At 42.7% G+C, this 27,551-nt stretch overlaps 1 protein-coding gene across 11 annotated transcripts in view; it reads right to left on the bottom strand.

The window, feature by feature from the left end:
* Positions 1-9,564: 9,564 nt before the first annotated feature.
* LOC109885155 (deoxynucleoside triphosphate triphosphohydrolase SAMHD1) overlaps positions 9,565-27,551 on the bottom strand; it is a 44,737-nt gene continuing 26,750 nt past the window's right edge. For all 11 annotated transcript variants that reach the window (XM_031806748.1, XM_031806746.1, XM_031806747.1 and 8 more), the window contains 8 exons: positions 19,605-19,713; positions 19,384-19,475; positions 12,120-12,235; positions 11,700-11,839; positions 11,493-11,588; positions 11,228-11,332; positions 10,994-11,131; positions 9,565-10,821 (listed from right to left, as the gene is read on the bottom strand). In XM_031806748.1, coding sequence (XP_031662608.1) covers positions 10,666-10,821; positions 10,994-11,131; positions 11,228-11,332; positions 11,493-11,588; positions 11,700-11,839; positions 12,120-12,235; positions 19,384-19,475; positions 19,605-19,713 — 952 coding nt within the window. In that variant the 3' untranslated portion in view covers positions 9,565-10,665. The remainder of the gene's footprint in view (positions 10,822-10,993; positions 11,132-11,227; positions 11,333-11,492; positions 11,589-11,699; positions 11,840-12,119; positions 12,236-19,383; positions 19,476-19,604; positions 19,714-27,551) is intronic.

Here is a 27,551-nt window from a genome sequence, read left to right as displayed (position 1 = left end):
GGTCTGTCATAATATATAGAGACAGTAGATCTAGCTGGTCTGTCATAATATAATAGAGACAGTAGATCTAGCTGGTCTGTCATAATATAATAGAGACAGTAGATCTAGCTGGTCTGTCATAATATAATAGAGACAGTAGATCTAGCTGGTCTGTCATAATATAATAGAGACAGTAGATCTAGCTGGTCTGTCATAATATAATAGAGACAGTAGATCTAGCTGGTCTGTCATAATATAATAGAGACAGTAGATCTAGCTGGTCTGTCATAATATAATAGAGACAGTAGATCTAGCTGGTCTGTCATAATATAATAGAGACAGTAGATCTAGCTGGTCTGTCATAATATAATAGAGACAGTAGATCTAGCTGGTCTGTCATAATATAATAGAGACAGTAGATCTAGCTGGTCTGTCATATATAATAGAGACAGTAGATCTAGCTGGTCTGTCATATTATAATAGAGACAGTAGATCTAGCTGGTCTGTCATAATATAATAGAGACAGTAGATCTAGCTGGTCTGTCATATATAATAGAGACAGTAGATCTAGCTGGTCTGTCATAATATAATAGAGACAGTAGATCTAGCTGGTCTGTCATAATATAATAGAGACAGTAGATCTAGCTGGTCTGTCATAATATAATAGAGACAGTAGATCTAGCTGGTCTGTCATAATATAATAGAGACAGTAGATCTAGCTGGTCTGTCATAATATAATAGAGACAGTAGATCTAGCTGGTCTGTCATAATATAATAGAGACAGTAGATCTAGCTGGTCTGTCATAATATAATAGAGACAGTAGATCTAGCTGGTCTGTCATAATATAATAGAGACAGTAGATCTAGCTGGTCTGTCATAATATAATAGAGACAGTAGATCTAGCTGGTCTGTCATATATAAGAGACAGTAGATCTAGCTGGTCTGTCATATATATAGAGACAGTAGATCTAGCTGGTCTGTCATAATATAATAGAGACAGTAGATCTAGCTGGTCTGTCATAATATAATAGAGACAGTAGATCTAGCTGGTCTGTCATATAATAGAGACAGTAGATCTAGCTGGTCTGTCATAATATAATAGAGACAGTAGATCTAGCTGGTCTGTCATAATATAATAGAGACAGTAGATCTAGCTGGTCTGTCATAATATAATAGAGACAGTAGATCTAGCTGGTCTGTCATAATATAATAGAGACAGTAGATCTAGCTGGTCTGTCATAATATAATAGAGACAGTAGATCTAGCTGGTCTGTCATAATATAATAGAGACAGTAGATCTAGCTGGTCTGTCATAATATAATAGAGACAGTAGATCTAGCTGGTCTGTCATAATATAATAGAGACAGTAGATCTAGCTGGTCTGTCATAATATAATAGAGACAGTAGATCTAGCTGGTCTGTCATAATATAATAGAGACAGTAGATCTAGCTGGTCTGTCATAATATAATAGAGACAGTAGATCTAGCTGGTCTGTCATATATAATAGAGACAGTAGATCTAGCTGGTCTGTCATATTATAGAGACAGTAGATCTAGCTGGTCTGTCATAATATAATAGAGACAGTAGATCTAGCTGGTCTGTCATAATATAATAGAGACAGTAGATCTAGCTGGTCTGTCATAATATAATAGAGACAGTAGATCTAGCTGGTCTGTCATAATATAATAGAGACAGTAGATCTAGCTGGTCTGTCATAATATAATAGAGACAGTAGATCTAGCTGGTCTGTCATAATATAATAGAGACAGTAGATCTAGCTGGTCTGTCATAATATAATAGAGACAGTAGATCTAGCTGGTCTGTCATAATATAATAGAGACAGTAGATCTAGCTGGTCTGTCATATATAATAGAGACAGTAGATCTAGCTGGTCTGTCATAATATAATAGAGACAGTAGATCTAGCTGGTCTGTCATAATATAATAGAGACAGTAGATCTAGCTGGTCTGTCATATTAATAGAGACAGTAGATCTAGCTGGTCTGTCATAATATAATAGAGACAGTAGATCTAGCTGGTCTGTCATAATATAATAGAGACAGTAGATCTAGCTGGTCTGTCATTATAATAGAGACAGTAGATCTAGCTGGTCTGTCATAATATAATAGAGACAGTAGATCTAGCTGGTCTGTCATAATATAATAGAGACAGTAGATCTAGCTGGTCTGTCATATTATAGAGACAGTAGATCTAGCTGGTCTGTCATAATATAATAGAGACAGTAGATCTAGCTGGTCTGTCATAATATAATAGAGACAGTAGATCTAGCTGGTCTGTCATAATATAATAGAGACAGTAGATCTAGCTGGTCTGTCATAATATAATAGAGACAGTAGATCTAGCTGGTCTGTCATAATATAATAGAGACAGTAGATCTAGCTGGTCTGTCATAATATAATAGAGACAGTAGATCTAGCTGGTCTGTCATAATATAGAGACAGTAGATCTAGCTGGTCTGTCATAATATAATAGAGACAGTAGATCTAGCTGGTCTGTCATATATAATAGAGACAGTAGATCTAGCTGGTCTGTCATAATATAATAGAGACAGTAGATCTAGCTGGTCTGTCATAATATAATAGAGACAGTAGATCTAGCTGGTCTGTCATAATATAATAGAGACAGTAGATCTAGCTGGTCTGTCATAATATAATAGAGACAGTAGATCTAGCTGGTCTGTCATAATATAATAGAGACAGTAGATCTAGCTGGTCTGTCATAATATAATAGAGACAGTAGATCTAGCTGGTCTGTCATAATATAATAGAGACAGTAGATCTAGCTGGTCTGTCATAATATAATAGAGACAGTAGATCTAAAAGTAGCTTGGTCTGTCATAAGATAATAGAGACAGTAAATATAAGCTGGTCTGTCATAATATAATTAGAGACCCGTAGATCTAGCTGGTCTGTCATATATAGAGACAGTAGATCTAGCTGGTCTGTCATAATATAATAGAGACAGTAGATCTAGCTGGTCTGTCATAATATAATAGAGACAGTAAATATAGCTGGTCTGTCATAATATAATAGAGACCGTAGATCTAGCTGGTCTGTCATAATATAATAGAGACAGTAGATCTAGCTGGTCTGTCATAATATAATAGAAACAGTAGATCTAGCTGGTCTGTCATATTACAGAGACAGTAGATCTAGCTGGTCTGTCATATTATAATAGAGAGAGTAGATCTAGCTGGTCTGCCATAACATAATGGACACAGTAGATCTAGTGTTCTGTTATATTATAATTAGAGACAGTAGATCTAGCTGGTCTGTCATAATATAATAGAGACAGTAATATAGCTGGTCTGTCATAATATAATAGAGACAGTAGATCTAGCTGTTCTGTCATATTATAATAGAGACAGTAGATCTAGCTGGTCTGTCATAATATAATAGAGACAGTAGATCTAGCTGGTCTGTCAAATTAATAGAGACAGTAGATCTAGCTGGTCTGTCATATTATAATAGAGAGAGTAGATCTAGCTGGTCTGTCATAATATAATAGAGACAGTAGATCTAGCTGGTCTGTCATATTACAGAGACAGTAGATCTAGCTGGTCTGTCATATTATAATAGAGACAGTAGATCTAGCTGGTCTGTCATAATATAATAGAGACAGTAGATCTAGCTGGTCTGTCATATTATAATAGAGACAGTAGATCTAGCTGGTCTGTCATAATATAATAGAGACAGTAGATCTAGCTGGTCTGTCATAATATAATAGAGACAGTAGATCTAGCTGGTCTGTCATATTATAATAGAGACAGTAGATCTAGCTGGTCTGTCATAATATAATAGAGACAGTAGATCTAGCTGGTCTGTCATATTATAGAGACAGTAGATCTAGCTGGTCCTGTCATAATGAAATAGAGACAGTAGATCTAGCTGTCTGTCATAATATAATAGAGACAGTAGATCTAGCTGGTCTGTCATAATATAATAGAGACAGCAGATCTAGCTGGTCTGTCATAATATAGAGACAGTAGATCTAGCTGGTCTGTCATAATATAACAGAGACATAGAGACAGTAGATCTAGCTGGTCTGTCATAATATAATAGATACAGTAGATCTAGCTGGTCTGGCATAACATAGAGACAGTAGATCTATCTGGTCTGTCATAATATAATGGAGACAGTAGATCTAGCTGGTCTGTCATATTACAGAGACAGTAGATCTAGCTGGTCTGTCATAATATAATAGAGACAGTAAATATAGCTGGTCTGTCATAATATAATAGAGACCGTAGATCTAGCTGGTCTGTCATAATATAATAGAGACAGTAGATCTAGCTGGTCTGTCATAATATAATAGAGACAGTAGATCTAGCTGGTCTGTCATATTACAGAGATAGTAGATCTAGCTGGTCTGTCATATTATAATAGAGAGTGTAGATCTAGCTGGTCTGTCATAATATAATAGAGACAATAGATATAGCTGGTCTGTCATAATATAATAGAGACAGTAGATCTAGCTGTTCTGTCATATTATAATAGAGACAGTAGATCTAGCTGGTCTGTCATAATATAATAGAGACAGTAGATCTAGCTGGTCTGTCATAATATAATAGAGACAGCAGATCTAGCTGGTCTGTCATAATATAATAGAGACAGTAGATCTAGCTGGTCTTTCATAATATAATAGAGACAGTAGATCTAGCTGGTCTGTCATAATATAATAAATACAGTAGATCTAGCTGGTCTGGCATAACCTAGAGACAGTAGATCTAGCTGGTCTGTCATAATATTATAGAGACAGTAGATCTAACTGGTCTGTCATAATATAATAGAGGCAGTAGATCTAGCTTGTCTGTCATAATATAATAGAGACAGTAGATCTAGATGGTCTGTCATAATATAGAGACAGTAGATCTCTGATTTTGACGCCATTTCCGGTCACAACTTGCAGACTTGTTTACGTGCTGCTGTGCGCTTTGTTACCAACCTTACTTTGCTACCTGACAACTTCACGGTTTTTACTTTTTAATTTCCATTTATATTTTTTGTTTTTTCCATTCAACTTTTTCACTCCGGGCGCTTATCTGAACGTGGTTCGTCAGGACCTCCAAGAGCCGAAGCTGATTAGTAACATTATCATGATGCCTTCTAATTGCAGTCGCTGTACTCATAATATACAGGAGACCGATCGCCTTACGGCGAGGATAGCTGTGCTTCGAGCCCAGCTTCAGACGCAATCGTTAGGCAAGGGTAATTTCAGTGTAGGAAAGGATGAAACAGCGTCCGTGCCACCAGTAAGTACAGATAGTAACGTTAGTATAAATCCCCTCGCACGGTCCACGCAGCCTGACAACTTTCTCACGGTTTCTGGAGGGAAATGCTGTAGGAATGCTCAACCGGTGTCGCTCATTCAGCCGACAAGAATTAAACTTTCAACCGGTTTTCCCCATTAAGCAATGAGTCGGAGTCAGAGGCCGAGCCTTCTCTTGTCTCTACTCCTCCCGTTACAGGGTCTGAGACGCCGAAGCTTCCCACCATTAGCTCTGACAAATTGAAAACTCTAGTCATTGGCGACTCCATTACCTGCAGTATTAGACTTAAAACGAATCATCCAGCGATCATACACTGTTTACCAGGGGGCAGGGCTTCCGACGTTAAGGCTAATCTGAAGATGGTGATGACTAAAGCTAAAACTGGTGACTGTAGAGAGTATAGAGATATTGTTATCCACATCGGCACCAACGATGTTAGGATGAATCAGTCAGAGATCACCAAGCGCAACATAGCTTCAGCGTGTAAATCAGCTAGTAAGATGTGTCGGCATCGAGTAATTGTTTCTGGCCCCCTCCCAGTTAGGGGAAGTGATGAGCTCTACAGCAGAGTCTCACAACTCAATCGCTGGTTGAAAACTGTTTTCTGCCCATCCCAAAAGATAGAATTTGTAGATAATTGGCCCTCTTTCTGGGACTCACCCACAAACAGGACCAAGCCTGACCTGCTGAGGAGTGATGACTCCATCCTAGCTGGAGGGGTGCTCTCATCTTATCTACCAACATAGACAGGGCTCTAACTCCTCTAGCTCCACAATGAAATAGGGTGCAGGCCAGGCAGCAGGCTGTTAGCCAGCCTGCCATTATAGTGGAGTCTGCCACTAGCACAGTCAGTGTAGTCAGCTCAGCTATCCCCATTGAGACTGTGTCTGTGCCTCGACCTAGGTTGGGCAAAACTTAACATGGCGGTGTTTGCCTTAGCAATCTCACTAGGATAAAGACCTCCTCCATTCCTGTCATTATTGAAAGAGATCATGATACCTCACATCTCAAAATAGGGCTACTTAATGTTAGATCCCTTACTTCAAAGGCAATTATAGTCAATGAACTAATCACTGATCATAATCTTGATGTCATTGGCCTGACTGAAACATGGCTTAAGCCTGATGAATTTACTGTGTTAAATGAGGCCTCACCTCCTGGCTACACTAGTGACCATATCCCCCATGCATCCCACAAAGGCGGGGGTGTTGCTAACATTTACGTCTTTTGAGCTTCTAGCCATGAAATGTATGCAGCCTACTCAATCACTTTTTATAGATACTGTTTACAGGCCTCCTGGGCCATATACAGCGTTCCTCATTGAGTTCCCTGAATTCCTATCGGACCTTGTAGTCATAGCAGATAATATTCTAATCTTTGGTGACGGAAAAGTCCAAAGACCCACTCCAAAAGGCTTTCGGAGCCATCATCGACTCAGTGGGTTTTGTCCAACATGTCTCTGGACCTACTCACTGTCACAGTCATACTCTGGACCTAGTTTAGTCCCATGGAATAAATGTTGTGGATCTTAATGTTTTTCCTCATAATCCTGGACTATCAGACCACCATTTTATTATGTTTGCAATTGCAACAAAAAATCTGCTCAGACCCCAACCAAGGAACATCAAAAGCCGTGCTATAAATTCACAGACAACACAAAGATTCCTTGATGTCCTTCCAGACTCCCTCTGTCTACCCAAGGACGCCAGAGGACAAAAATCAGTTAAGGATCCGAGCAAAATACCAGTCTTGGTAAAGTTGAAAATGTATCCTGAGGCCTTTGACTCTACAGCTACCGTACTCACCAGTTTCTCCCCAGAGGTCCATGGGTCATCCCTGTAGACTGCCTGAAGCTGGTGCCTTACAGCTGTATACTTATCAACTTAGGATGGTGCTCTAAGCAACACACCGCTATGTAGGAACGCCCTAGACATGACATTAGACACAATGCCATGATAGTAATTTAGCCAGGACCGTGGACATATATAGAATACAGTCCCATTAGAGGATTAACATGTGGTAACTATATTTTGTATATCTTTTGTTTATTTTTGTTTAGTTTTCTTTTGACACTTAGGCAGATGTTAACGCACACACACTCACAAAATAAGTACTTACATTTCTTCCCCAAATGTGTGGCGTTGTGGCACTAACTGATGGTTGTATGGGGAACTTGTTTATGGCTCTATTCCTAAATTACTGTCCAGATCTACTAGTCTAGGCGACAGGTACGGAACGGCGATTCTCAACCCGGACATCCCCTGCCCATTCTTGTGGTGGCCTGCTCCTTCTGAATACCTACCAGGGTAAACCACCAGAAAGGGACTGCAATGGTGATCCACAACCAGGACATTCCGTGGTCCTTTTTATGGTGGGTTGCAACTTGCAGAATCCTTCCAAGGTTGAACCCACCAGAGGGGACTGTCATGACTCTCCTGACAGTGGATCAAAAGACCCATCAGCTAGGCAAATGTTTGACGATAGCCAGACCTCCTCTCTCCCACAGAAGAGGGGAAGGGGGACTGTGCCAGTCTTGACACCTTAACACTAGGTCATACATTTAGAGAGAACTTTCTCTTTCTTGCCCTGCAGTATTGCGAAAGAAATCCCTTTGTCTACAGCAGATCTTTGTTTTTGTAGTCTGTAGGCAGGTTTCCATTGACCCAGATTTATTCTACAAAAGCTGTCGCAAAAAATTTTGTTGCAACGTGTAATGGAAACAGCAGATCTAGGAGGTTTTTGAAAGATCGACAACATTTTATCCATTCGTCGGGGGTCGATTTTTCTTTTGTTGAACTTTATTGCGAAAAATTATGGAAACTGTGTTTTTCGAAAACATGACTGCTGAATATTGTTGAAGGTAAGATGTCATCACGTAACTATAAGCTCCACTCTACACGTTTAATTCAAAATGCCTATTACTTTCTAAATCATTTTTTTCAACTATACATTTTTTTTTCCATTGCAGGACAAGGATTGTCCTCACTTTCAAAAATGCCTGAAATGCTTCAACTTGCATTTCTGATTGACTGGCAAGTTTCACCACCCAATTATTTCAGATCTACAGGAGTGTACGTTTCACCTTCGCACGAACTAGGCGCGAACCAGGCGCAAACTAGCCTAGGCAGCGCTTCATTTTTGCTGGATCCAGCACCTCCCAGAACAGGATCCAGCACCTCCCAGAACAGGATCCAGCACCTCCCAGAACAGGATCCAGCACCTCCCAGAACAGGATCCAGCACCTCCCAGTTTTGGACTGATTCGTTCCGGAAACCATTTGCCAGGATTTGCCTCTCCTGGCATGTTTTATTTTTTACAAAATGTTTATTCTAATAAGGGCTATTAGAGTTAATTCCAAGTTGAGTCTGTAATTCTGTAATTCTCATGCCCCCTAAAAAACATGCCTGATATTCTAAGAATTGATTAGTGTTGGGTCAGCCCAGGTTTAGCATATGGTTTGTAGCCTATATAGATCAAGGAGTGGCCATTGCTGCGGTGAGAGAACTAGGAGATTCAGTTTCTATCATCTCCCTCACTCTCTCTACTCTGATAGAGACGAGCAACTCTTCTCTCCAGCAGTTGGACTTAATCATTTATTTCCTTATAGAATCATAGCCCCACAGGAAGGGTGCTTGAGTTGGAGCAGCACCCGATACATTACAATACATTTGCCAAAGTGAATTACTTGTCTGTTCAGAAAGAAATGAAATCATTCAGATTACTACACCAGGAGTAGGCCTATAATATAGCCACAGAGGATCAATAGCTTATTTAAAAAAAAATAGCTGTGGATTGTGTGTAGCCCAATCACAAGGCATGCCTACAAGTTGGGAAAATGCGGAAAATCTGTCAGTGATGCAGCTACAACAGGGCTTCGCTATATTTAAAATACAATCGCAGGTTGGAAAGCAAATGGATCCTGCTGAAAAGAGAAGACTATTCTGTCTATAGGCTACCAAGTTATCAACTTCCAAATAGGCATATAGAGCGAGCAGCATTGTTAAGGTAAGGGTTAAGGTTAGGGGTTAAGGTTTAGGGTAGGAATGTCCCAAGGAACCCGGATAGCACTGACCCTCTCACAACAGGTTATACTATGGATTCCATCCTAACGTGAACGACTCAAGCCGTTTACCATAGACCCCCCCCCCCCCCCCCCCAGAGCTGTCTTCTACACAAAGTTGTGAGGAAACAGAACAGAGATAGCCAGGCAGAGAAAGAGGGTTGTAATTTCACAGATGTGGCCAGTTACATTCTGTATTACAAAACCCTTCAAATGGTGAGACTCTCCCCCCAATTAGTCTTTAATTCAAAATGATATTCTTTATTTAAAACAAAGTGCATGACTTAAATCAACAAACATGTCTGATCAACAGCTGTGGGCTCATCTCGAGGCAGACTTTAGGGTAAACATTGTTTAAATGAAGATAACATAACGAGACTCCCAAATGATACCAAACACTAGACAGATAGCTGCTTACCTACTTGCCTCAGTAGGGTACATGGATGAAAACAAAGATAATATGATAACTTCACATTGTTTGTCAGTTAAAGTGGTGGCTTTTCGGAACATAATTAAGTTACATTGTACCCTGATCTGTATGTGCTTTAGTCAACTCCTACTTTTGCCTACATACTGTAGGTATGCATGACCAGGCTAACTATGGTAGGTGGGTATATAAAAACTAAAACAGTGTAGAAACCATGCATAAAAGAAAGACAATGCCCTGAAACACAAACAATGGCTACCTGTTTGTTTGCATGTGGATCAAATATAACACCAAGGATAAGTACACATTCAGCTTTGGGAGTATTACAAGGTAAAGCAGCATGATTGTCCAAAGAGTAACTTTCACCAGGATGGATAAATATGTAATAGTTGTTGCTTGGCTATAGGAAAGATCCATGTCTGATAGTGGCATACATCAACATGCATAGCCTGGGAGAACAGGTATGTATACTCACATACTCCCCACACTTCTCTTACCATGAAATAGCATAACGTTAAGATATCCAAACCTAAAATGTATGCTTGAAATAAAACATAAAAAGTAAATTTAAAAATAAACTACATGATCTAATCCCTGGCAAAACTGAATCAGAGTGAACAGAACCCTGTTTAAAGCTACTTCTTCTGAAAGTCTGACTCACATTTTCTTGAGGGGCGGTCACCGACCCATGGTCCTAGGGAGCAACAGGGTGTGCAGGCTTTTGTTACAACCCATCATGAGCACACCTGATTCAGCTAGTCAGTTCATCTTAATGACATAGATTAGCTGAACCAGGTGTGTTAGTGCTGAGTTGGAACAAAACCTTGCATACCCTGTGGCCCTCAAAGACCATGATTGGTAACCACTGCCGTAAACAGAAGGATACTCTCTCGTTTCTCATCTTCCTCTTAAAAGAGTCTGGTCTTTGCCTTCTCTTGTCCACCATTGACTGCATCCCAGCCTCTTCCTCCCTGGCTATCCTCTTCATCATTATCATCACTGTCATTGTTGTGTGCCCAGCTTGCCTTAAGAGGGGTGAGCTCTGGTGCAATCACATCTCCATCCTAAATAAATGTGATCACAAACACACAGGGATACCAGTGTAAATTTTAAACATAGGGAAAATACTGTGTGTTGTGCAGGTAAGATAGTGATGGCTTAGCCTTGCACTGTCAACGTAAAAACGCTAACAACTTGAGATAAAATGATATATAAATGAAAGAGAGGCCTCCTGACCTGAGGTTTGGAGAAGTTCATATCCATGCACCACTGGACAAAGTTCTTCTTAGCTGCCTCCATGGTCCTCTCATCGGTCTTCTTACAGTAGACCCTGATAAGCTGCTCAGCAAACCGTTCTGGCAGCAGCTTGGACACCTACAGGAACAACAATTGCCTAATATCATGTTTCCAAGCTCCAAAAATGATTGGATAATAAAAAATAAAATAAAAATACGTAATTGAAGTAGTGACCTGGTCCTTGCGGATCCGGTAAGCTTTGGTTGGGTCGTTCTTACAGTAGAAGCGCACTTTGTCGATGGGGTTCTTCTCCTTCATACCCCAGTCCATGTTGATGATCTGATAGAGAGAAAGAGAGAGGGGGAGAGATGGACTTACAAAGAGATACCTATGTTCAACAGAACAACTGGTAACAAAGGGTTACCTATAGAAAAGGGGGGGCCATGGTAAAATGTTTTCAATCAGTTCCCTGATTGAGGTGAAAAGACTGGACACTCACATTGACAACAAAGTCCCCTGGCTGCAGAGTAACATTTTGAAGGTCATTCTGAGGCCTGGACCTCGCCACACAGCCTGCCCAGTCCAGGAGCTTTTCCTGGGGGAAGAGAAGACGAGGGTGTGAGAGGTACATAATATGAATCTCGTAGAAAGCTCCGCTAGTATGCCATGGAAGGATATCCTCTCTCCAAAACACACGCACACACACCTGTGAAACCTCCATTCGCTTCTCAGCCTGAGTCTGTCCCACACACTTGTAGAGGCGTCTGCAGGTGATGTTTTGGAGGATCTCTCTGGCCTCAGCCAGCTCAGAGGATGACGAGTACAGAATCTGCTCAAACATATGGTCTACAGGGGAAAGGAGGAGAGAGGGAGAGGGAGAGGGGAGAGGGGAGAGGGAGAGACAAGGTGATAAGGAGTGTGGGAAGATGAGAGGTAATCATGCAAACCAAACCCAGCAGTAATTATATGGACAGCAATGTGCCACACAAAAAAACAGGTATGGAAAACCCAGCCTGTTTGAACAGCCTTGACGCCTGGCATAAAACCCAGACAACCAGAGGTTTGAGAGTAAGTAGAACAGACCAGAGCCATTCTACACGTTATATTTCTATGGGGTTGAACGGACCCGTGAGTTTAGTGTAGGCCTCCATGTTGTCTATTGCTGTGGAGATGGTGAACATCTTTCCCCCTGAACCTTGTATCTGGATGTGGGGGTCTGCCTTTAAAAAGGCCTCTGTGATCCTGAAAAAAAGACAAGACAATATAACATCTCATTTTGAACATATAAAATACAGCAGAAAAAAATCCATTTCTGAGAACCTGTATGAATGTATAAAATATAGGAAATAACACAGATATACAGTACCAGGGCAAAGTTTGTACACCTACTCATTCCAGGGTTTTTCCTTTGTATTCTACTTTGTAGAATGATAATGAAGACATCAGCATTAAGACATGTTAAACAAATCAAAATATATTTTATATTTGAGATTCTTCAAGCTAGCCTTGATGAGACATGAGGGAGGGGGGGCATAATGAGACATGAGGGAGGGGGGGCATAATGAGACATGAGGGAGGGGGGGCATAATGAGACATGAGGGAAGGGGGGCATAATGAGACATGAGGGAAGGGGGGCATAATGAGACATGAGGGAAGGGGGGCATAATGAGACATGAGGGAAGGGGGGCATAATGAGACATGAGGGAAGGGGGGCATAATGAGACATGAGGGAAGGGGGGCATAATGAGACATGAGGGAGGGGGGGCATAATGAGACATGAGGGAAGGGGGGCATAATGAGACATGAGGGAAGGGGGGCATAATGAGACATGAGGGAGGGGGGGCATAATGAGACATGAGGGAGGGGGGCATAATGAGACATGAGGGAGGCATAATGAGACATGAGGGATGGGGGGCATAATGAGACATGAGGGATGGGGGGCATAATGAGACATGAGGGATGGGGGGCATAATGAGACATGAGGGATGGGGGGCATAATGAGACATGAGGGAGGAGGCCATAATGAGACATGGGGGGGGCATAATGAGACATGGGGGGGCATAATGAGACATGAGGGAGGGGGTCCATAATGAGACATGAGGGAGGGGGGCATAATGAGACATGAGGGAGGGGGGCATAATGAGACATGAGGGAGGAGGCCATAGTGAGACATGAGGGGGGAGGCTATAATGAGACATGAGGGGGCATAATGAGACATGAGGGAGGGGGGGGCATAATGAGACATGAGGGAGGGGGGGGCATAATGAGACATGAGGGGGGGGGGCATAATGAGACATATGAGGGAGGTGGGGGGGGGGGGGGGCATAATGAGACATGAGGGAGGGGGGGTGGTATAATGTCTGGGTTGGCGCCCTCCCTTGGGTTGTGCCATGGCGGAGATCTTTGTGGGCTATACTCAGCCTTGTCTCAGGATGGTAAGTTGGTGGTTGAAGATATCCCTCTAGTGGTGTGGGGGCTGTGCTTTGGCAAAGAGGGTGGGTTATAGCCTTCCTGTTTGGCCCTGTCAGGGGGTGTCCTCGGATGGGGCCACAGTGTCTCCTGACCCCTCCGGTCTCAGCCTCCAGTATTTGTGCTGCAGTAGTTCATGTGTCGGGGGACTAGGGTCAGTTTGTTATATCTGGAGTACTTCTCCTGTCCTATCCGGTGTCCTGTGTGAATTTAAGTATGCTCTCTCTAATTCTCTCTTTCTCGGAGGACCTGAGCCCTAGGACCATGCCTCAGGACTACCTGACATGATGACTCCTTGCTGTCCCCAGTCCACCTGGCCGTGCTGCTGCTCCAGTTTCAACTGTTCTGCCTGTGATTATTATTATTTGACCATGCTGGTCATTTATGAACATTTGAACATCTTGGCCATGTTCTGTTATAATCTCCACCCGGCACAGCCAGAAGAGGACTGGCCACCCCACATAGCCTGGTTCCTCTCTGGGTTTCTTCCTAGGTTTTGGCCTTTCTAGGGAGTTTTTCCTAGCCACCGTGCTTCTACACCTGCATTGCTTGCTGTTTGGGGTTTTAGGCTGGGTTTCTGTACAGCACTTTGAGATATCAGCTGATGTACGAAGGGCTATATAAATACATTTGATTTGATGATAATCAGACATGAGAGAGACATGAGGGAGGAGGCCATAACGAGAGAGACATGAGGGAGGAGGCCATAACGAGAGAGACATGAGGGAGGAGGCCATAACGAGACATGAGGGAGGAGGCCATAATGAGACATGAGGTAGGGGTAGGCATAATGAGACATGAGGGAGGAGGCCCTAATGAGACATGAGGGAGGAGGCCACAATGAGACATGAGGGAGGGGTAGGCATAATGAGACATGAGGGAGGGGGCCATTTTTTTATTTATTTTACCTTTATTTGACTAGGCAAGTCAGTTAAGAAAAAAATATTATTTTCAATGACAGCCTAGGAACAGTGGGTTAACTGCCTGTTCATGGGCAGAACGGCAGATTTGTACCTTGTCAGCTCGGGGATTTGAACTTGCAACCTTTCGGTTACTAGTCCAACACTAACACTCTAACCACTAGGCTATCCTGCCGCCATAATGAGACATGAGGGGGGCGGGGGCCATAATGAGACATGAGGGAGGGGGGCCATAATGAGACATGAGGGAGGGGGGCCATAATGAGACATGAGGGAGGAGTCCATAATGAGACATGAGGGAGGAGTCCATAATGAGACATGAGGGAGGGGGGCCGTAATGAGACATGAGGGAGGGGGGCCGTAATGAGACATGAGGGAGGGGGGCCGTAATGAAGCTTGGGAGGGGGGCCGTAATGAAGCTTGGGAGGGGGGCGTAATGAAGCTTGGGAGGGGGCCGTAATGAAGCTTGGGAGGGGGCCGTAATGAAGCTTGGGAGGGGGCCATAATGAAGCTTGGGAGGGGGCCATAATGAAACTTGGGAGGGGGCCATAATGAAGCTTGGGAGGGGTTGAGTTCAGGGAAACCAACTGCATGTGACAGTACTGATAAGGGGAGAAACCTTTTAAGGCTCATATCACTTAGTTCCCTGCTTAGCAAGAATGAGGCAATGTTTAGAGATAAGAAGGAGACTCCACCCAAAGTGGGGTATGAATCCATCACGGGGGAAGACATGTCTGTGTCTGAATTACAGCTGTAAAGACCCTTTGGGGAGAATTAACCTTGGTTAAGCTTCTCTAGTGTCTGAGTTACTTACTCTGAAAAATTAGAACCTAACAGTAGTCACCTGGAATGCATTTCAAATCAAAGTTGTGCCTTGTTAAAAGTTCATTTGTGGGATTTCATTCCTCCTTAATGCGTTTGAGCCGATCAGATGTGGTGTGACAAGGTAGGGTTGGTATACAGAAGATAGCCCTTTTTGGTAAAATACCAAGTCCATATTATTGCAAGAACAGCTCAAATAAGCAAAGAGACACGACAGTCCATCATTACTTTAAGAAATGAAGGTCAGTCAATATGTAAAATGTCAACAACTTTGTCAGGTCATCTGATGCAGCACTCCAGCAGTCGCAAAAACCAAACTGGCTCTCATGAGGACTGCCACAGGAAAGGAAGACCCAGAGGATAAGTTCATTTAGAGTTACCAGCCTCAAAAATTGCAGCCCAAATAAATGCGTCACAGAGTTCACAAGTAACAGACACATCTCAACATCAACAGTTCAGAGGAGTCTGCATGAATCAGGCCTTCATGGTCTAATTGCTGCAAAGAAACCACTACTAAAGGACAGTAATAATAAGAAGAGACTTGCTTGGGCCAAGAAACCCAAGCAATGGACATTAGACTGGTGGAAATCTGTCCTTTGTTCTGATGAGTCCAAATTTTTGATTTTTGGTCTTTGTGAGACGCAGAGTAGGTGAACAGATCTCCTCATGTGTAGTTCCCACCATGAAGCATGGAGGATGTGGTGTGTTGTTGTGGCGGTGCTTTGTTGGTGACACTGTCAGTGATTTATTTAGAATTAAAGGCACACTTAATCACCATGGCTACCACAGCATTCTGAAGTGATACGCCATCCCATCTGGTTTGCGCTTAGTGGGACTGTCTTTTGTTTTTCAAGAGGACAATGACCCAACACACCTCCAGGCTGTATAAGGGCTATTTGACCAAGAAGGAGAGTGATGGAGTGCTGCATCAGATGGCCTGGCCTCCACAATCACCCGGCATCAACCCAATTGAAATTGTTTGGGATGAGTTGGACCGCAGAGTGATGGAAAAGCAGCCAACATGTGCTCAGCATATGTGGGAACTCCTTCAAGATATTTGGAAAAGCATTCCAGGTGAAGCTGGTTGAGAGAATGCCAAGCGTGTGCAAAGCTGTCATCGAGGCAAATTTTGATTTGTTTTACCGTTGTTTGGTTACTACATGATTCCATATGTGTTATTTCATAGTTTTGATGTCTTCACTATTATTCTACAATGTAGAAATAGTACAAAACCCTTAAATGAGTTGGTGTGTCCAAACTTTTGACTGGTACTGTAGGGTTCCCGAGTGGCGCAGAAGTCTAAGGCACTGCATCTCAGTGCTAGAGGCGTCACTACAGACCCTGGTTCGATTCCAGGCTGAATCACAACTGGACGTGATTGGGAGTCCTATAGGGCGGCGCACAATTGGCCCAGCATCGTCCGGGTTTGGCTGGGGTAGGCAGTCATTGTAAATAAGAATTTGTTCTCAACTTTAAAAAACTGACAAAAGTTATGGAAACTTGAGTAAATGAGGGATACAAAGTGTATTTAAAGCAGGTGCTTCCACACAGGTGTGGTTTCTGAGTTAATTAAGCAACAAACATGCTGGGCAGGCCATTATTTTGGCTACCACGACTATGTCCCCATAGGATAACAATGCCAACTCAGCTTCATCATTCATTGAATAAGATCGCTCATTTATCACAAAAGCCACTGATATTGCCAACTACTTTAATTTCTTTCTCATTGGCAAGATTAGCAAACTTAGGGATGACATACCAGCAACAAACGCTGACACTACACATCCAAGTATATCTGACAATTTATGAAAGACAAGAATTGTAATTTTGAATTCCATAAAGTCAGTGTGGAAGAGGTGAAAAAAAATGTGTTGTCTATCAACAATGACAAGCCACTGAGGTCTGTCAACTTGGATGGAAAATTACTGTGGATAATAGCGGATGATGTTGCCACATCTTCAATTTAAGCCTACTAGAAAATGTGTGCCGTCAGGCGTATAGGGAAGCTAAAGTCATTCCACTACCCAAGTATAGTAAAGCTCCCTTTACTGGCTCAAATAGCCCACCAATCAGCCGGTTACCAAACCTCAGTAAACTTCTGTAAAAATAGTGTTTGACAACATACAATGCTATTTCACAGTAAACAAATTGACAACAGACTTTTGGCATGCTTATAGAGAAGGACACTCAACAAGCACAGCACTTACACAAATGACTGATGATTGGCTGATAGAAATTGATGATACAATTATATAGTTCAGCTTTTGACATTGTTGATCATAGTCTGCTGCTGCAAAAACATGTGTTATGGCTTTACACCCCCTGCAATATTGTGGATAAAGAGTTACCTGTCTAACAGAACACAGAGGGTGTTCTTTAATGGAAACCTCTCAAATATAATCCAGGTAGAATCAGGAATTCCCCAGGGCAGCTGTCTAGGCCCCTTACTTTTTTGAATCTTTACTAACGACATGCCACTGGCTTTGAGTAAAACCAGTGTGTTTGTTACTGGTGTAGAGAGGAGTAGGCAGGAGGCAGTCACAGGTTAAGAACTACTGTATTTATTTAAGCACCATAGAACAAAGCAGGACGAAACTCAAACGCTGCTGTACTCAAAATATATCTTAGCTGTTTTTTCAATCTTTACTAATGACATGCCTACTCCTCTCTACACCACTAACAAACACACTGGTTTTACTCAAAGCCAGTGACACGTAGTTAACGGGTTAGGATTAGGCTTGGAGTAAAGCCAGTGGCATGCTGTTAATAAAGATTGAAAAAACAGCCCCCCGCACCTCACTGATTCACAGGGGGTTGAGTTAAATGTGGAAGGCACATTTCAGTTGAATGCATTCAGTTGTACAACTGACTAGGTATCCCCTGGTTTTGTCGCACCTGGACTACTGTTCAGTCGTGTGGTCAGGTGCCACAAAGAGGGACTTGAGAAAATTGCAGTTGGCTCAGAACAGGGCAGCACGGCTGGCCCTTAGATGTACACAGAGAGCTAAAATTAATTACATGCATGTCAATCTCTCATGGAAGATCCCTCATTACTTGTTTTTGTAAGAGGTGTTGACAAGCTGAAGGTACCAAGCTGTCTGTTTAAAATACTAGCACACAGCTCAGACACCCATGCATACCCCACAAGACATGCCACCAGAGGTCCCTTCATAGTCCAAGTCCAGAACAGACTATGGAACTCTATTCCACAGTACTACATAGAGCCATGACTACATGGAACTCTATTCCACAGTACTACATAGAGCCATGACTACATGGAACTCTATTCCACAGTACTACATAGAGCCATGACTACATGGAACTCTATTCCACAGTACTACATAGAGCCATGACTACATGGAACTCTATTCCACAGTACTACATAGAGCCATGACTACATGGAACTCTATTCCACAGTACTACATAGAGCCATGACTACATGGAACTCTATTCCACAGTACTACATGGAACTCTATTCCACAGTACTACATAGAACCATGACTACATGGAACTCTATTCCACATCAGGTGACTGATACAAGCAGTAAAATTAGATTTAAAAAGCAGATAAAAACACACCTTATGGAACAGCGAGGACTGAAGTAACACAAACATAGGCACATACACATGCATACACAGGCATGATAACGTACACACACATACACATGGATGTTTTCGTTGTAGATATGTGGTAGTGGGGTAAAGTCCTAAGGGCACACTTTGTGTGTTGTGAATTCTGTAACGAATGTATTGTAATCTTTTTTAAATTGTAGAACTGCCTTAATTTTGCCGGACCCCAGGAAGAGTAGCCACCGCCTTGGATCCATAATAAATACAAATGCCCCCACACACAGGGCATGAGTGGTCACTGAATGGTTTGATGAGCATGAACACGATGTAAACCATATGCCATGGCAGTCTCAGTCACCAGATCTCAACCCAATTGAACACTTATGGGAGATTCTACCACAATCAACAAAACAACAAATTATAGAATTTATTGTGGAAGAATGGTGTCGCATCCCTCCAATTGACTTCCAGACACTTAGAAACTATGCCAAGGTGCATTGAAGCTGTTCTGGCTCGTAGTGGCCCAACACGCTATTAAGATACTATGTTGGTGTTTCCTCTATCTTGGCAGTTACCAGTATTAAACACCTGTTGAGGTGAGAGTACTTACATTGTCTCGATGATGTTGCCCACCTTGTGCTGGTAGGCCCTTCTATGCAGGCAGTTGCGTGTGTGGAACATGTCATACAGATTACCCACTTCCTGTATGTGGACAACGCACATGGATATCACCACTAAACTAGGCTACTCCCTAACTAGTTTACCAAAAGTTGAATGAAAACATAAATGAAGGGAATGAATAGGAGCTGAGGGTCAAGCAGAAGCATTTACCTTGTCTCGGGTGCAGATGTGCTTTTTCCCGTCCACCTCACACACACGGGCAAACTTGAGAAAGCGACGGTAGTCAAAGTTATTTTGGATACCCAGGTGGAAGCAGTCCCTGTGGGGTGAGAAAGTGAGGGAGTCTGTTGGTTTTGTCTGGGTTTTCCTTTACCTGTCATACGGTTTTTGTATCCATCATGTTAAAATGTTTTTTTTTTTTATTAATAAAATAAAAATAATTTTTAAAGTTCCTGTTGTCATTTAAGCAAAAAAAAAAGGATCTCACTAAACAAAGTGTTTATGCATTTCCTTTGCTCTACAATGAAATGGTAGTTCCACAAAATGAGTGTCTTGTATTATTTTAAGCAGAAATTGTGCGTCAACATTGGAATTTTAAAGCCTGTTATATTAAATGAAGTGCCCTTTAATATAGACCACATGGAGCATTCAATTCATCAGATTTTATATGACTAAAGGCTTGCTAAAGTGCTAAAATTCTGCATTTTGACACGTCCCTACACCAACCCTGTCACTTCCAGCAAGATTTTAACCCATTTAATTTGTAACCCATTTTTTGTGTGAAGCTTCCATTCAAATGCTACTCCCTGTTGCACACAACAAGCGTCCATTTCCTGTCACAAGGGGGATTTATGGCTGAAATCTGCCTTTTACATATGGAATATACTTATTATTCATGTCACTGAGGGAGAGAGGGGAACGGTTTACATTGTTATTGTTAGCCATCAGAGATCCTATGGGAGGAGAAGTGACACAGTCTGGTACAAGTGATCATGACAGCCGTGAGTTAGAGAAGAGTAAGCAATTTGGGCAGAGGTCAGGTTAGATGAAGTGAAGAAGAACATATATGTGACTCACCACCAGGATTCGGTCTTATGTAGCAAAATGTGAAATGGTGTAGAGACTAGGGTTGCAAGGGTTGGAAACTTTCCCGGAAATTTTCCATTGGAAGTTAAGCCCGGGAATTTGGGAAAAAATTTTCATTAAAAAAAAGTTATTATAACAGTGAACCTTTTGTATGGGATACACATTAGGCAATTCTAGGTCTTGTGGCATATTTTTGTTAAACTATCCCCAATTCAATGGAATTGCAACCCTCTGCATGCACAGTGCATTCTTCCATCACATGTACAGCTGATTATCAAGATCTTGCACACTAATGAGATGCTATTGAGCCAACACTACTACACTGTCTGAGCCAAGGACTACATGCTTTCTGGTAAGTTTGATGACAATACTGGGTGGGGTGAATATATTTTATGACATAAATACTTTGTTAACTAGTAAACAGTAGCCTACAGCAAAGTGTGTTTAAATCATTTCTAACTTGTTAACAATTTCTGCTAGTTAGTTTTTGCTACTATGTGGGTTTTAGCTTGCTTGAGCCTGTTAACTGAGTGTTAATTCACCTGTTTTCATACAGGTTTCATTTTAAAACATTTACCTGACAAATTAGTTGTTTAATCTAACTACTTAACTATTTATCTGTATATGGAATTGTATTTGTTGTTTCCTTTACTCATTTTTTTCTAATCTTTACAGGAAAATGCCACAGGCACTATCTGATGTGTGGAGACATTTCACTGCAGGTCATGTAGAAGGACAAGCTGTGTACATTTGCAAACACTGTGCCAAATAATATGTGAAGAATGCAACAAAGATGCAGAATCATCGGGCCAAGTGCATAAAGTTCCCTCAGTGCTCACAACAAGCAACCTCTGACAATTCGAGGTGAAGATGATGAATCAGACACCTTATCAATAGCAACAGCTCATGGTCCTCCTGGAATCAGAAGTTTATTTGACTCAATGGAGGAAAGTAGTCAGAGAAATGCTGATGAATGTCTTGCTCGAGCTATGTAAGCAACTGGTTCACCTCTGATGCTCACAGGCAATGTGCATATGGCTTTTTCTTTGCAATGTGCATATGGCTTTTTCTTTGCAACTCTGCCTAGAAGGCCAGCGTCCCGGAGTCGCCTCTTCACTGTTGATGTTGAGACTGGTGTTTTGCAGTTAATATTTAATGAAGCTGTCAGTTGAGGACTTGTGAGTCATCTGTTTCTCAAACAAGAGACTCTAATGTACTTGTCCTCTTGCTCAGTTGTGCACCGGGGCCTCCCACTCCTCTATCTATTCTGGATAGAGCCAGTTTGAGCTGTTCTGTGAAGGGTGTAGTACACAGCGTTGTATGAGATCTTCAGTTTCTTGCATGGAATAGCCTTCATTTCTCAGAACAAGAATAGACTGATGAGTTTCAGAAGAAAGGTCTTTGTTTCTGGCCATTTTGAACCTGTAATTAAACCCACAAATGCTGATGCTCCAGATACTCAACTAGTCTAAAGAAGACCAGTTGTATTGCTTCTTTAAATCAGAACAACAGTTTTCAGCTGTGCTAACATAATTGCAAAAGGTTTTCTAATGATCAACTAGCCTTTTCAAATGATAAACTTGGATTAGCTAACACAACGTGCTATTGTCTGAATCCTGGCTCAGGAAGGCCACCAAAAATTCAGAGATTTCCATACCCAACTATAACATCTTCCGTCAAGATAGAACTGCCAAAGGGGGAGGAGTTGCAGTTTACTGCAGAGATAGCCTGCAAAGTAATGTCATACTTTCCAGGTCCATACCCAAACAGTTCGAACTACTAATTTTGAAAATTACTCTCTCCAGAAACAAGTCTCTCACGGTTGCCGCCTGCTACCGACCCCCCTCAGCTCCCAGCTGTGCCCTGGACACCATTTGTGAATTGATCGCCCCCCATCTAGCTTCAGAGTTTGTTCTGTTAGGTGACCTAAACTGGGATATGCTTAACACCCCGCCAGTCCTACAATCTAAGCTAGATGCCCTCAATCTCACACAAATCATCAAGGAACCCACCAGGTACAACCCTAACTCTGTAAACAAGGGCACCCTCATAGACGTCATCCTGACCAACTGGCCCTCCAAATACACCTCCGCTGTCTTCAACCAGGATCTCAGCGATCACTGCCTCATTGCCTGTATCCGCTACGGAGCCGCAGTCAAACGACCACCCCTCATCACTGTCAAACGCTCCCTAAAACACTTCTGTGAGCAGGCCTTTCTAATCGACCTGGCCCGGGTATCCTGGAAGGACATTGACCTCATCCCGTCAGTTGAGGATGCCTGGTCATTCTTTAAAAGTAACTTCCTCACCATTTTAGATAAGCATGCTCCGTTCAAAAAATGCAGAACTAAGAACAGATACAGCCCTTGGTTCACCCCAGACCTGACTGCCCTCGACCAGCACAAAAACATCCTGTGGCGGACTGCAATAGCATCGAATAGTCCCCGTGATATGCAACTGTTCAGGGAAGTCCGGAACCAATACATGCAGTCAGTCAGGAAAGCTAAGGCCAGCTTCTTCAGGCAGAAGTTTGCATCCTGTAGCTCCAACTCCAAAAAGTTCTGGGACACTGTGAAGTCCATGGAGAACAAGAGCACCTCCTCCCAGCTGCCCACTGCACTGAGGCTAGGTAACACGGTCACCACTGATAAATCCATGATTATCGAAAACTTCAATAAGCATTTCTCAACGGCTGGCCATGCCTTCCGCCTGGCTACTTCAACCTCGGCCAACAGCTCCGCCCCCCCCGCAGCTCCTCGCCCAAGCCTCTCCAGGTTCTCCTTTACCCAAATCCAGATAGCAGATGTTCTGAAAGAGCTGCAAAACCTGGACCCGTACAAATCAGCTGGGCTTGACAATCTGGACCCTCTATTTCTGAAACTATCTGCCACCATTGTCGCAACCCCTATTACCAGCCTGTTCAACCTCTCTTTCATCTCGTCTGAGATCCCCAAGGATTGGAAAGCTGCCGCAGTCATCCCCCTCTTCAAAGGGGGAGACACCCTGGACCCAAACTGCTACAGACCTATATCCATCCTGCCCTGCCTATCTAAGGTCTTCGAAAGCCAAGTCAACAAACAGGTCACTGACCATCTCGAATCCCACCGTACCTTCTCCGCTGTGCAATCTGGTTTCCGAGCCGGTCATGGGTGCACCTCAGCCACACTCAAGGTACTAAACGACATCATAACCGCCATCGATAAAAGACAGTACTGTGCAGCCGTCTTCATCGACCTTGCCAAGGCTTTCGACTCTGTCAATCACCATATTCTTATCGGCAGACTCAGTAGCCTCGGTTTTTCGGATGACTGCCTTGCCTGGTTCACCAATTACTTTGCAGACAGAGTTCAGTGTGTCAAATCGGAGGGCATGCTGTCCGGTCCTCTGGCAGTCTCTATGGGGGTGCCACAGGGTTCAATTCTCGGGCCGACTCTTTTCTCTGTGTATATCAATGATGTTGCTCTTGCTGCGGGCGATTCCCTGATCCACCTCTACGCAGACGACACCATTCTATATACTTTCGGCCCGTCTTTGGACACTGTGCTATCTAACCTCCAAACAAGCTTCAATGCCATACAACACTCCTTCCGTGGCCTCCAACTGCTCTTAAACGCTAGTAAAACCAAATGCATGCTTTTCAACCGGTCGCTGCCTGCACCTGCATGCCCGACTAGCATCACCACCCTGGATGGTTCCGACCTAGAATATGTGGACGTCTATAAGTACCTAGGTGTCTGGCTAGACTGCAAACTCTCCTTCCAGACTCATATCAAACATCTCCAATCGAAAATCAAATCAAGAGTCGGCTTTCTATTCCACAACAAAGCCTCCTTCACTCAAGCCGCCAAGCTTACCCTAGTAAAACTGACTATCCTACCGATCCTCGACTTCGGCGATGTCATCTACAAAATGGCTTCCAACACTCTACTCAGCAAACTGGATGCAGTCTATCACAGTGCCATCCGTTTTGTCACTAAAGCACCTTATACCACCCACCACTGCGACTTGTATGCTCTAGTCGGCTGGCCCTCGCTACATATTCGTCGCCAGACCCACTGGCTCCAGGTCATCTACAAGTCTATGCTAGGTAAAGCTCCGCCTTATCTCAGCTCACTGGTCACGATGGCAACACCCATCCGTAGCACGCGCTCCAGCAGGTGTATCTCACTGATCATCCCTAAAGCCAACACCTCATTTGGCCGCCTTTCGTTCCAGTACTCTGCTGCCTGTGACTGGAACGAATTGCAAAAATCGCTGAAGTTGGAGACTTTTATCTCCCTCACCAACTTCAAACATCAGCTATCTGAGCAGCTAACCGATCGCTGCAGCTGTACATAGTCTATTGGTAAATAGCCCACCCTTTTCACCTACCTCATCCCCATACTGTTTTTATTTATTTACTTTTCTGCTCTTCTGCACACCAATATCTCTACCTGTACATGACCATCTGTTCTTTTATCACTCCAGTGTTAATCTGCAAAATTGTAATTATTTGCCTACCTCCTCATGCCTTTTGCACACATTGTATATAGACCCCCCCCTTTGTTTTCTACTGTGTTATTGACTTGTTAATTGTTTACTCCATGTGTAACTCTTTGTTGTATGCTCACACTGCTATGCTTTATCTTGGCCAGGTCGCAGTTGCAAATGAGAACTTGTTCTCAACTAGCCTACCTGGTTAAATAAAGGTGAAATAAAAAAATAAAAAAATTGTAACACTGGAGTGATTGTTGCTGATAATGGGCCTCTGTACGCCTATGTAGATACTCCATAAAAAATCAGCTGTTTCAAGCTACAATAGTCATTTACAACATTAACAATGTCTACACTGATCAATTTGATGTTATTTTGAAGGACAAAAAATAGGTTTTAAGTGACCCCAAACTTTTGAAGGGTAGTGTATGTGAGAATGCTATTCATTGATTACAGCTCAGCATTCAACACCATAGTGCCCTCGAAGTTTATCACTAAGCTAAGGACCCTGGGACTAAACACCTCCCTCTGCAACTGGATCCTGGACTTCCTGACGGGTCGCCGCGTCAGGTGGTAAGGGTACGGAACAACACATCCGCCACGCTGATCCTCAACACGGGGGCCCCTCAGGGGTGCGTGCTCAGTCCCCTCCTGTACTCCCTGTTCACTCATGACTGCGTGGCCAAGCATGACTCCAACACCATCATTAAGTTTGCCGATGACACCAGTGGTAGGCCTGATCACCGACAACGATGAGACCGCCTATAGGGAGGAGGTCAGAGACCTGGCCGTGTGGTGCCAGGACAACAACCTTTTCCTCGACGTGATCAAGACAAAGGAGATGAGTGTGGACTACAGGAAAAGGAGGACCAGGTACGCCCCCATTCTCATTGACGAGGCTGTAGTGGAACAGGTTGAGAGCTTCAAATTCCTTGGTGTCAACATCACCAACAAACTATCATGGTCTAAACACACTAAGACAGTTGTGAAGCAGGCAGGAGACTTGGCATGGGTCCCCAGATTCTCAAATGGTTCTACAGCTGCACCATCGAGAGCATCCTGACTGGTTGCATCACTGCCTGGTATGGCAACTGCTCGGCCTCCGACCGCAAGGTGCTACAGAGGGTAGTGCGTACAGTTCAGTACATCACTGGGGCCAAGCTTCCTGCCATGCAGGACCTCTATATCAGGCGGTGCCAAAGGAAGGCCCTAAAAATGGTCAAAGACTCCAGCCACCCTAGTCATAGACTGTTCTCTCTGCTACTGCACGGCAAGTGGTACCGGAGTGCCAAATCTAGGTCCAAAATGCTTCTTAACAGCTTCAACCCCCCAAGCCATAAGACTCCTGAACAGCTAATCAAAGGGCTACCCAGACCCCTCTTTTACACTGCTACTCTCCATTTATAATCTATACATAGTCACTTTAACTCTACCTACATGTACATAATACCTCAATTACTTTGACTAACCGGTGCCCCCACACATTGACTCTGTACCGGCACCCCCTGTAAAAAGCCTTGCTTGTTATTTTACTGCTGCTGTTTATTTGTTAGTTTTATTTTCTACTTATCAATTTTTTACCTAAGACTTCATGTAATTGTTTTCTTAACTTCTTAAAGCATTGTTGGTTAAGGTAAGTAAGCATTTCACTATAAGGTCTATTTGGAGCATTTGACAAAAAAAAACGTTTTTACCAGCAAAAATATTTTTTCCCGCTAAAATTACACCAACTAAAATTACACCAATTACACCAACAAAACAGATGAGCTTTGTAATGTTTCTGAAAAAAAAGAAATGTAATACTAGAAAGAAGCAATGTGGTATATTGTTTAACCGTTTGCGTGTTGGAGGCAGTATTTTCATTTTGGCAAAAATTTACCCATTTGAAACGGCCTATTTCTCAGCCCCAGAAACTAGAATATGCATATAATTGTCCGATTAGGATAGAAAACACTCTAAAGTTTCCAAAACTGTCAAAATATTGTCTGTGAGTATAACAGAACTGATATTGCAGGTGAAAACCTGAGGAAAATCCAATCAGGAAGTGCCTCTTATTTTGAAACCTCTCTGTTCCTATACATGCCTATCCTCCATTTAAAGGGATATCAACCAGATTCCTTTTTCTATGGCTTCCCTAAGGTGTCCACAGTCTTTAGACATAGTTCCAGGCTTAGCGAGAGAGATCACATTGCGTAAGTGGATAGGTGGGGGCTCTCAGAATGAGTTTTGTGTAACAGAGTAAAGAGGCCATTGTTTCTCCCGGTCCTTTTCAAAAACCTACACTCCCGGTTGATATATTATCGAATATATATTTTAAAAACAACCTGAGGATTGATTATAAAAAACGTTTGACATGTTTCTGTGGACATTATGGATATTATTTGGAATTTTCATCTGCGTTGTGGATTTCTGAACATAACGCGACAAACAAACAGAGGTATATAAAAATAATCTTTATGGAACAAAAGGAACATTTGTTGTGTAACTGGGAGTCTCGTGAGTGAAAACATCCGAAGATCAAACGTAAACGATTAATTTGGTTGCTTTTCTGATTTTCGGGACCAAGCTACCTGATACTAAGTGTACTTAATGTTTTGT

Source organism: Oncorhynchus kisutch, linkage group LG27, assembly GCF_002021735.2.
Source record: "Oncorhynchus kisutch isolate 150728-3 linkage group LG27, Okis_V2, whole genome shotgun sequence".
Classification (NCBI taxonomy): domain Eukaryota; kingdom Metazoa; phylum Chordata; class Actinopteri; order Salmoniformes; family Salmonidae; genus Oncorhynchus; species Oncorhynchus kisutch.
Note: the sequence above shows the minus strand (reverse complement) of the source record. Positions and strands in the feature narration are given on the sequence as shown.